Raw genomic sequence first — 11,484 nt, forward strand, 5'->3', positions numbered from 1 at the left:
AGGTAAGGGTTAAATCCGGGTAACTAAATACTCAATATTTACTGACCAATCAGAAGGCATTAAATAAAGCATGGCCAAGTATGGAAGCAAGTTTACATTTTTTTTAAAACAGTGCATATGGGGCATACGATGAGGACTTGCGGGCAGTAACTTTGCCCTGTTTATGTTCAGAAATTTAAATCAGTTCAGAAATAATGACCCCCGACTTGTTTGGCTATATAAGATGGTGAAATCAATCTAGAGACCTCATATGCAGCCTATATTCTCCTGTAAAAAAGTAAGATGGCAAGATGGCACAAAAAGAATTCCCAGATATTCTGACATGCTTCATTTGAACTCCAATTTCAATGTTCCATAGTTCTAGGCTGCAACAATATATTAAATGCTGCCTGCCACTGCTGTTATTGGCTTCCCAAACGGCAGGTGGCAGCAATCTATCGGTGTTATTTCCATCATTTCTTCGGAGAAATACAATGATAACAAAACCTTGGTTGGCTAAACTGGGATAGAGCTACTCTTTAGGCAGTGTTGCAAATATGTCTGAAAAAGAACTTGGACAAAAGTGGGATCGCTGTCTCGCCGACTGTGCTGCTAAGATTGGTAAGAGCTGCATCGATTATTTTCTGAAGTTATCCGCATCTGATTACAATTAGCGTCAAAACAGTGATGTGAGCTGGCAGGTAACTGTTAGCAATTTAGCCCATCTAGCCTCTAAGGGCACTCAGTTGAGGTCATGCATAGTCATATCAGGCGGTACTGTATAAGTACTGTATAATTGGTTTACGATAAGTTGACGGTACAGTTATATTACGATGGATTGTTTGTGTGTAACTAAATTCAAAGTAACATCCTTACTCTGGCTTGCTCTAGCCTTAACTTACAAACTGGCTACAGTCATTCATAAACAATATAGCAGCTAGCTAGTTATGACAAGAGTTAATCTTGGGTAAGGAATAGAGATTCGTCAGACTAATGTCGGTTTGGCACCAAATCCATTTACCATACAACTAGTAGTTATCTCCTGATCAAAGCTGTCATGTTCTAAAGATTAAGATGACATGAACATGAAATTTATCAGTTGATATGGAACAAATAATATGCTAGTGATGGTTACTAGTCATAACATCAGGCTATGAATAGAAGAGACACTTGCATTACTTTTTATTTTTTGTTTGAATCATCATTTAACCAAAAAACGATGCTGAAAGAAGTGTTGAGATGCAGTTGTCTCCTGGTTGACACCTGTGTGTGAGCCCAAGAGGAATAAATCTTTGATTAAGCTTAATCATTTAAGACTCTGCTTAACAGAGGAGCTAAATACTGAAGAAGACTGGTTTGAAACGTATAGGTGGAGCCAGCAACAGTTAGGGTAAACTCAATAGGCAAACAAATCCAGTCCGTCCAGCTGCATTAGCTGCAACAGATTAGTTTAGAACTATAATCCTTGATTGGGGTTATTCTATGCTACTTTGCTTATGATGAGTCATGTCTCTGGGCAGTATACTATTGACAGAATTTGCCTGAATATTAGAATGTCATGAAGTAGGCTAGTCTGGATCAGTTGTACCATTAGTACATTTGATCACAAATGTCCTCATTTATGTTACCATCTACTAATGAACTACCAAATTATTGCCAGGCTCATACGTCAAAATTAAGCAGTAAACAGAAATCCAGGCTGGAAATCCTTTTCCTATAAGTTAGTGGTATTCAACCAGTGTGCCGTCAGGCATAGTGAGGTATGAGAATGAACACCCCTGTTATAGCCTATAATAATGTGTGTGGAATAACATTACTTTATAATCAGTAACCATAAGTCAGTGTGCCTTGCCTTGGTGTTTTGGTTTGCTCTTTGGTGTGCCTTAGCCCTAACAAGGTTGAGAATCTCTGCTATAAGTCCTTGCCTGTTTAAAAATGCTAAATGTTGTTGAAACATTGATTTTGAATGAATGGTGAAAGAGAGAGAGGAGTGTGCAACTATTTTCTCCTTACTGAAATGGTCCTGGCCAGCACTTCTATTTGGGTGTGTGCACGTTCCTTCACTGTGTTAGTTTTACTATAATGACCAGCTTGTTGTAGCCTGGGTGTTCCAGGCTAAGCTTGTTGTACATTGTCCCTAATTTGAATTTTACACGTAGGCTGTGTAGGTCTCCTTATGATTAGCACTAGTTGACTTCAATACAGTTTGCACCATAGATTGCACCATATACCGGTAACCATGGTTGCAGTCACATGTCTTTCTAAAAATGTGCTTAAACATGTTCCTTTTTTCTCCTTGTAGGAGCTGGTCTTGGTTTAGGAATTGTCTTTTCAGTTGTTTTCTTCAAACGTAAGTTACGCCCTACAGTTTCCCATTTAAGAAATGTTCTGCCCTGCAACTCCCAAATGTAAAGCATGTACAGTATATCTCTTGCCAGATAATATTATAGGTCGCTATATCATACTATTTATAATTTTCTATCATATTAAACAAATTAACTGCAAATAAATTCCTTCAGGTCGCACATGGCCAATTGCATTTGGCTCAGGAGCTGGCCTTGGCATGTCCTATTCAAACTGCCAGAATGACTTGAGATCACACTATCTCCTTTACAACACAATTCCGAAGGTTGGTGGTATGAAATTGCTTTGATAGCGACTAAAATGACTTTCTCTGTCATTAAATGATAACATTAATTCTTCTATTTTGGTCTTGTCTGTTTCTACAGAAGCAGTAGCAGTTGTTCCTCAAGGCGGTCTGCTATGTAATTTGTTTTTTGATCTCAGAGGCTAATTGTCATGCTGTGTACTGATCTGCCGTTCAACCCCTCCATGTGCCTGAGCAAGACAGACATTGTTTATTTAATACAATGTTGTTGTTTTTTCTGAAAAACACAAAGACCACTGGACATATGCAATGTTATTTAGGTCAGAAATGTAACCAAAACGATGAACATATTGCCTGCTATGGTTCCAGATTTACCTGCCAATAACATCAACAGCTTGACCAGTTGTGAATGCTATTTTCTTTCTTCATTTGATTACGATACATTGAGTGAGAACTTTGAGTATGTGTGTGTGTGTCTGTTTGCGTAATTGTACGACTATATTAAGTAATTCCAATTATTCCATCCTATCGTCCTGCACTAGAAGAGATGTTGAAGCTCTACACACTCCTCCATTGAATCTGTGGGGAAAGGAGGGATCTAGAATGCTATAATGTTTGTAAATAAAGGCTCTATTTCTCTCAAAGGATGTGGTCTTGTTCTGTTGCCTTAACTAAATGAATGACTACTCAGATGGATTTCACCAATGAATTTATTTTGATGTTCTCAGTTCTTACTTTGACGCATTGTAACCCTATTGAAGCCGGCATATGTAATAGTTAAACATGAAAGAGACCAATTAAAATGTATATCCTAGTCCGTCTGTGTTGGAATGGCAGTTGTTTTGGAGTGCTGGGTTGCTTTTGATTAAATCAAACCCATGATGGATGATGCAATCTGGTTGTTCTAAGATTAATGCAATGATGCTTTTTCTCACCTTCATCAAGACCAAGATTTATTTGAGCAGAATCATGTCACATTAATCCTACACAGCTCTATATGTTTCAACATGTACTGACAGAGAGATGTTAATAAACAATGCAGTCCATCAGCTGGAATAAAAAGTGAATTCAGATGATGTTAAATTAATTAAAAGTTAATTAAGATGATGTTTTCTTTCATCTTTGCCTCATAGCCAAAGGAATTTATATTATGTGATACATTTTTTAAAAAGATCTAAGCCCATCCCAGATGGTTTGTCATGAAATTGATTGTATTTTTAGATTATTTCTTATATGACCAGTTTTTTTCTGTGAGAGAGTCAATCGATTAAAAAAAATAATCTAATAAATTACATACTCTGTGATTAATTAATCTAAATTAATCGCATATATATTTTTTGCTGTGAAAGTATTTTAAATATTTAAATTCTAATGAATCATTGAATAATCAGCATTAGTGACATTAAAGTTCAAAAACTCTTATTATTATTTTCACTGTTCAAATAATTGCCATTATAATCTATGATGCTAAGGAAATAAATTCAAAAGTGCTTCGGGAAGAAGGTTTTTTTTTCACATACAAGGCATTTCATTGCAGAGGACTTTATTTTAAACACTTTATTTTTTTATCAACACCATCAGGCCGTTTTTTTAAAAGTAAATGTTCCAATCAATGATCCAGGCAGCACGTTTTCTTCTCTCTCCTTCATATTACAGTCTAAATTTTACCAAAGTCCTTTTAGGCAAGTCCCTCCACTCGGCGGCCATATACCAACGTTTTATGGGCACTCATCGGGCACAGTCTTTGGGTCGAACTGCGCGTGCGCAAGGCTTCACGACACCAATCTTGCTCCAGCGGCGAGATCACAACACATGATTGGCACGATGTCTTCACAACACACCATATGATTGGCTCAATGTATTCACATCACACCACATGATTGGCTCAATGTATTCACATGTCGACGTTTTGCCGAGGAAGGGGTGGGATATGTGTAGACAACGGCCATATTGGCGTGACAAACTAGCCCCATGCATTTCTATGGAGTATTTTTTGAGTGCTGTGTCTCCACATTAGAAAGTCTCTGATTTTACTGACTAGAACAGCTCGGGGTCAAAGGTCATACGAAATCGATTAATCTGCACTAATTATTTTAATCAGTTATTTTTTCTCAAATTAATTAATCGAAATTAATCAGTTATTTTGACAGCCCTAGTACATATAAATGAAATTCCCAAAGTTAGTGCACACACCTTTCAAAACACAATATTACTTCCTCTTTTAAGTATAATGGTGTTACATTACTGCTGCAATCACAACACAAAGCTAACTAGTGATGAGTTGTGCACAACGTTTGCAGTTTTATTTGTTCTGACCCCTTTAGGAGACATGTTGGCTTAGGTCCACACTGAAGTGAATGAATGTTTTATCGTACAAATTGATAGCAGCCGTGTACCAAAAAAAGCTATCTTCTTGTAATGAAGAATTTGCATTGTTAGTGAATCCTCATCTCAATCCTCTCCCAAGTATGCATTAAGAGGTGGATGCTCAGACACGCTCCAAGCCCAAAAGCAGGGCACTGATCTTCCAGGCACCCTGAAGTGGCAGACACAGGGATTAGGGGGCCAGAGCGGTTACCAGGAAAGCCACATGAATGCAAGCCACCCATACCTGTAGAGCACTTGTAGGCAGAGGCACAGATCACAATTAGCAGCATACAATGGCATGTTCTCTCAGTATCGGCTCAGCAGAACATCTAAGCTTCGCACATTTGCGTACACATTTTGAAGTGATAGGAAAGGGAAAGAAAATGCAAATGCACACAAACACACACTCACACCAAGCAGCCACCCACAGAATCACACTGCTTAAATTACCCGTTGGATTGCAAAATAAAAAATTACTTGATTCTTTCCCACTTGTTTCCATTCAGCCTACTTCTCCCTCCCTCCTTCCCTCCCCTTCTCCTTGTCTTTCTCTCTCTCTTTCCCTTTTCATTCTCCCTCTCCCTTCCTCTTTCATTCTCTCCCTCTCCCTCCCCCTTACTTACTGTAGCCCACCTCTCTCGGTTGCCCTCCCTCAGTGAGTGTCATCGTGACACGCTGCTTTGAAATACACTGACAGACACCGAATTGCTCACACTGGTGCTAAGCCACGATGAAGCCTGACTACTGACAGGGAAGAGCTCCGATCTTTCTGACTGGGAGCAGAGCTCTGGAGAGACAGACAGTGATGCACTCGCAGCTCCATCCTTGCAAAAAAAACGGCGGAAAGAGACAGGATTACCAAAGCGTTGCCTCACTCTTGCTTTTTAGGAGTGTACCTTCCAATCTGTGCAAGGACCTATGAGATGACTCATTTTACCTCAACTCCTTGAAGTAAGCCTGCCAGTTCCTTGGGGACCAAAAAACAATTGTTAGTTAAAAAAAAAAGAATTTGTCTGCCCTTTTCTAGTGAGTATTTTTTGCGACAGGAGAAGACATCCTTTTAAGAAAAGACAGGATGCAATAAAGCCTTGGTGAGAGAAGACAGGGGGAAACAGGCAGGCTTGTGTCTAATGATATGAGTGCCTCCACACTGCCTCGAGTCGAGGCAGCCTCAGGAGCAATCGGCAACCCTTACGGCAACTTCAACGGCAACGCAGTGGCCGGCGGTGGCGGCAGTGGGGACTGGAGCATCAGTGGCAGCGGGCCATGGCTGCTGGCCGTCATACTCTCCCTCATCATCCTCATGACGGCATGCGGCAACATCCTCCTGATTGCGTTGGTCTTTGCACACCGTTCGCTGCGCTGCACCTCCAACTGCTTCCTGGTGTCCCTGTTCCTCTCCGACCTGATGGTGGCGCTAGTGGTGATGCCGCCGGCCATGCTGAACGTGCTGTGCGGGGCCTGGGTTCTCTGGGTAGACTTCTGCCCCGTGTGGCTCTGCTTCGACGTCATGTGCTGCAGCGCGTCCATCCTCAACCTGTGCGTCATCAGCCTGGACCGCTACTTGCTCATCATTTCGCCGCTGCGTTACAAGCAGCGGATGACGCCACCGCGCGCGCTCCTGCTGGTGGGCGGTGCCTGGGGGCTGGCCGCCCTCACTTCCTTCCTGCCCATCCGGATGGACTGGCACAGCTTGGGCCGCGGGGAGGGCGACCCGAGTGCGGCGCCAGGAATTGGCGCCATAAACGGGAGCTACCCGGACCCGCACTATCCGCCCTCGTATTTCCAGCATCTTCCGTCGTCTGGGGGTGTGGCAGTGCAGTGCCGGCTGCGGGTGACGCTTCCCTTCGCCCTGGTGGCCACGTGTCTCACCTTCTTCCTGCCCTCCACAGCCATCTGCTTCACCTACTGCCGCATCCTGCTGGCGGCACGGAGGCAAGCCCGCCGCGTGGCGGCTCTCACACACCCCGCCTATCCCCAGCACTCCCCGGGGGAGCCATCGCGACTGGCTTCCCCTGGGCACGCCGTCGCGGACGGGGACGACTACAGCCAGCCAGACCCACCTGTCTCGCGCCACGCACCGGTGAGCACTGTCTATGGGGAGGTGGGAAGTAGGGAGAGAGGGGGCATGGTGAAGAAAGGCAAAAAGGACAGGTGCTGGTGCAATGATGGCACATTTTATGTAATCTAACACCATTATGCAGCCAATAAAAAAAAATAGTTCGTAATGCAAGAGGAGAAAGAAAAGAAAATGTGAAAGAGTTTATGTGCGCCTTCTTGCCTGACTGTCTTGCACTTGAGTTTGGCCTTGCCTTTATGCTTTCAATTATCTTCACAAGATCCACAGCAGAGTCACAGAGATCACCTCATGAAAAATGTCCTTCAACTGGTGAATAAAGGCAGGAAAGTATACAGCCAGAAGTGAAAAAGCTTTTTACATAAATCTGTTTTGAATAAAAACACCTCTCTGAGGTCACATGCAAAGAGAGTACAGGCAGCCAGGGCCATTTAATTGAAAAGGAAAAAAGTACAAATAAAAATATGTTCATCCTTTACACAGTGTTAGAGAGATGAGTGGTGGAGAAGATTAAGATCTTTTGGGATGGAGGGAGCACGATGGCAGTCATTGAGGACAGAAGAGAGACCTTGTAATGTATTACTCTATTCCAGTTCCACCGCCGGTCTGAGCGCGAGACCAATAAATAATCATGGCCGGCTGGTGGAGTAGGGTACAGGGTGGGATGTTGGATATATGGTTCTGAGATGAATACAGCCCCGCCGTGGCACTGAAATCCCCCTCTCTGTCTCATTCTTTCCTTATTTTCCCTCTCTCGCTCTCTCTCTCTCTGGGTCCCAGCTGTCGGTGAATAGCGAGCGCAGGCTGGCACACCGGCAGGGCAGGAGGGCATTAAAGGCCAGCCTGACTCTGGGAGTCCTGCTGGGGCTTTTCTTTAGCACCTGGCTGCCTTTTTTCATCACCAACATGGCCCAGGTAAGTGGCTGGCTTTAAGGCAACAAGGTGGAAGAATGTATTTTTGCCCCCCTGAGTGTCAACATTCATCACTATTTAGCACAGTTCACAGTTCGTCAAAAAAAAGACGAAAAAGGTCATGATCCTACCTGATCAACATTACATAGTGCAATATTAAGTATTTCAGACGCACATTTAAAATGTCAGACACCATGTGTAACACCAAAATTAGTTTGAAATTGTTATTTTAAGGTCAAAGAACTGCATTGTGCTGCTTTTACATGTCTAAACACACACAGACGAGCTGCATGACAAAAACGGCTGCGCTCCTTTAAAGAGAGTAGTTTTGCCTCGGCAGAAAATATCTTGAGATATCTTAACCTGCTTGGTGTTTACTGTTTGTGTGATGTGCTGATCCATCAGGTGTGCGTGTATTGGTCCCTCATCATTTCTGTGAGGCTGTTTCCTATGTTGTGGCACGAGAAAGGAAACACAAAATCTGGTAATCCCGGATTACGAGGATGACCTTCATCTCGTCTTGTTCGCGTCTGTTTGTTTCTTCATACGTGCAAAGTGATCCAAACGGGGACGAATAAGCATTAGGCATGAATAGGCAGCTATTAGATTCTATAATTACACCCACCCCCTCACCCCAGTTTTCAACGATCCAGTCATATCAGCTTCCATCTGCGTCCCCCACTCTCTCTCTCTCTCCTCTCCAACAAACTGAATCTCTCCACCCATCCTTCACAGTCAATGTGCTGTGTGAACGGCACATACACCCCCCACCTCCTTTTCTGTGTTGCAGTCCGTACTTCCTTCCTTCATCATTCTCCTTCTATCCCTGCTGTGAGCACATTATACCTTCTCGCATTTGTCCTCATGCTTTGTGTCCTGTTACTTTGTGTTCATATGTGTTTGTGTCTGTTTATGTGCGTTTAAAAATACATCTCAAGGCCCCATAGTCTTGACCTATCCCACTCCTCCTCCCCATCACTTACAGCGGGGGAAAAAAGGAATTGAACACGTCAACATTCTTTTCAGTAAGTATACTTCCAGTGAGGCTATTCGCATGAAATTTTCACCGGACATTAGTATTAACTTAGGTAATCCACACATATATAAAAATCCAAACATTAATGTCTAAAAGTAGTGTTATGAGTAAAAAAGTGGAATGGCACAGGGAAAAAGTATTGAACATGCTAAGAAAAAGCAGTACACAAATGCAAGGAATGGCAAGGAACAAACTGGAATCTATAAGTAGTTAGAGAAATGATCCCTCCTATCTGTGCAAATTGATATAAGCTGGGTTAGTACATACTGGTGGGCTATAAAAAGTTTTTTTGTTAGCAAGGTGTCAGACAAGAAACATTTAATGATGGGTAAAAGCAAAGAGCTCTCCCAAGATCTTTGCAACCTTATTGTTGCCAAGCATATTAATGGAACTGGTTACAGGTGCACTTCAAAACTTCAGAATCATCCAGCAAGCAGTATTGGAGCCATTATTTGCAAGTGGAAGGAACATCACTACATCATCAACTGGCCATGCACAGGATCTCCTTGCAAGATTTCTGACCAGGAAGTCAGAAGGATAGTCAGAAGAGTAGCCCAAGAGCCAAGGACCACTCTGAGAAAGCTCCAGAAAGATTTGGAGGCAGCAGGTACAATTGTTACAGAGAAAATCATAGGTAATGCACTCCACCGCCATGGCCTCTATGCACGCTCATCCAGCATGATTCTATTGCTGAAGAAAAACATGTCGAAGCTCGTTGAAAGTTTGCTACACAACATTTAAACAGTCCTATGAAATACTGAGAGAATGTATTCTGGTTAAAAATGTAACTTTTCGGATGTCATACTACACACCATATTTGGAGGAGAAATGGCACTGTGCATCACCCTAAAAATACCCTACCAACAGTGAGGTTTGGAGGTGGTGCCATCATGGTGTGGGCTGTTTTTCATCTCATGGTACTAGCAGACTTCATACAGTTGATGAATGGAGTCATTTTGTTCTGGGAGAATCTTTACATCCACCAGGATGATGAGGATGAGACATGGCTAGACCTTCCAGCAGGACAATGATCCAAACCATTCAGCAAAGGAAACTCTCAATTGGTTTCAGAAAAAGGAAATCAAGGCCCTGACTTCAATTCAATTGAGCAGTTTTGGAAGTTAACTAAAGATCAGGATTCACAAGAGGGACCCCTGAAATCTTCAATATTAAAGGACTATCTGTTTAAAAGAATGGGCCAAACTCACACCAGAATACTGTGACTGATTAGTTTCATCATACAGGAAATGCCTTGAAGCTGTCATTACGAATAAAGGTTTTTCCACAAAGTATTTAAGAAATTTCAGCAGGCGTGTCCAATACTTTTTCCTGTGTCATTCCACTTTATTGCACATAACTCTACCTATGGACTTTAATGTTTGGATTTTTTTTATATGGGTGTATTATCTGAGTTAATACTAATGTCTGGTAAAAATGTCATGCAAATAGCCTCATTGGAAGTATACTTACTGAAAAAAATGTTGACGTGTTCAATACTTATTTTCCACGCTGTACCTATTGTCCCATCCTGCTCTCCATTCTCCTCTTCCCTCAGGCTGTGTGCGAGTGCGTCCCCGTCACCCTCTTTGACGCAATCACCTGGCTGGGCTACTGCAACAGCACCATGAACCCCATCATCTACCCTCTGTTCATGCGCGACTTCAAGCGCGCCCTGGGCCGTCTGCTGCCCTGCTGCTCGTCCTCGGCCGGACGCGTGCCCCGCCGGCCCTCGCCGCCGCTCTCGCTCTCGCTGCGCAACTCGGGCGAGCCGCAGCTGCCCTCCGAGCCAGCGTCGCTCAGCTCCGACGAGCCCCTGCAGCCCGAGCCGCCGGCCACCGCCACCGACGCGGTCAACCTGCTGGATGCCGAGCAGGCTCGCATTGAGTTGCCCTTGCTGCTGCCCAATCAGGTGGACGCGCTGGATTGAAGGGGAGGGGTTGGGGTGTGTGTGGGGGGGGGGGGCCGGGATGGATAGAGAGCTAGTAATGTACAGAGAGGTAAAAGGAGTAGAGGACAGAGAGAAGATGAGGTGGCCCTAGCCCCATCTCTTCCCATGACTGACTGGGACTAAGGAGAGTGTGAGTGTGTGTGTGTGTGTGTGTGGAAGGGGAGGGGGTGCTAACTGGGAAGTCTGATGGTCGAGATGGACAGTGGGGTGCGAGGGGGGTTAGTTGGAGGGGTCTGAAGACAAACATAGGGGCTTTGTTTTCCTTTTTTTAGGGGGATGATGTGGTGAGGTATCCAGTTGCCGTGGCATTATCACACCAAGACACGGGGAGGCAGGGGGGCTAAAAATGGGCTGATTTTAAAAGATCTGCTGCCTTACTGTCATTAACATAACAACCACATAACCACACACAGACATGCACGCACGCACGTACACACACACACAAAATAGCACATACTTGTAAACGCATGCATGCACACACCCACACCCACACGCACACCCCCCCCCCCCCCCACACACACACACACACACACACACACACACACACACACACACAC

General features: G+C 43.7%; 1 protein-coding gene across 1 annotated transcript; it reads left to right on the forward strand.

Moving 5' to 3' along the window:
* Positions 1 to 6,035: 6,035 nt before the first annotated feature.
* Positions 6,036 to 10,906, forward strand: htr6 (5-hydroxytryptamine (serotonin) receptor 6). The gene is made up of 3 exons (XM_076276391.1): positions 6,036 to 7,037; positions 7,812 to 7,946; positions 10,535 to 10,906. The coding sequence occupies exons 1-3, from the start codon at positions 6,090 to 6,092 to the stop codon at positions 10,904 to 10,906; spliced, it is 1,455 nt and encodes a 484-aa protein (XP_076132506.1). The 5' UTR covers positions 6,036 to 6,089.
* Positions 10,907 to 11,484: the final 578 nt, after the last annotated feature.

The sequence above is a fragment of the Alosa pseudoharengus genome, unplaced genomic scaffold (assembly GCF_046254945.1).
Source record: "Alosa pseudoharengus isolate Yale_2024_CS ecotype anadromous, Long Island Sound unplaced genomic scaffold, YU_APseudo_1.1 YU_APseudo_1.1_scf_9, whole genome shotgun sequence".
NCBI classification, from domain to species: Eukaryota; Metazoa; Chordata; class Actinopteri; order Clupeiformes; family Clupeidae; genus Alosa; species Alosa pseudoharengus.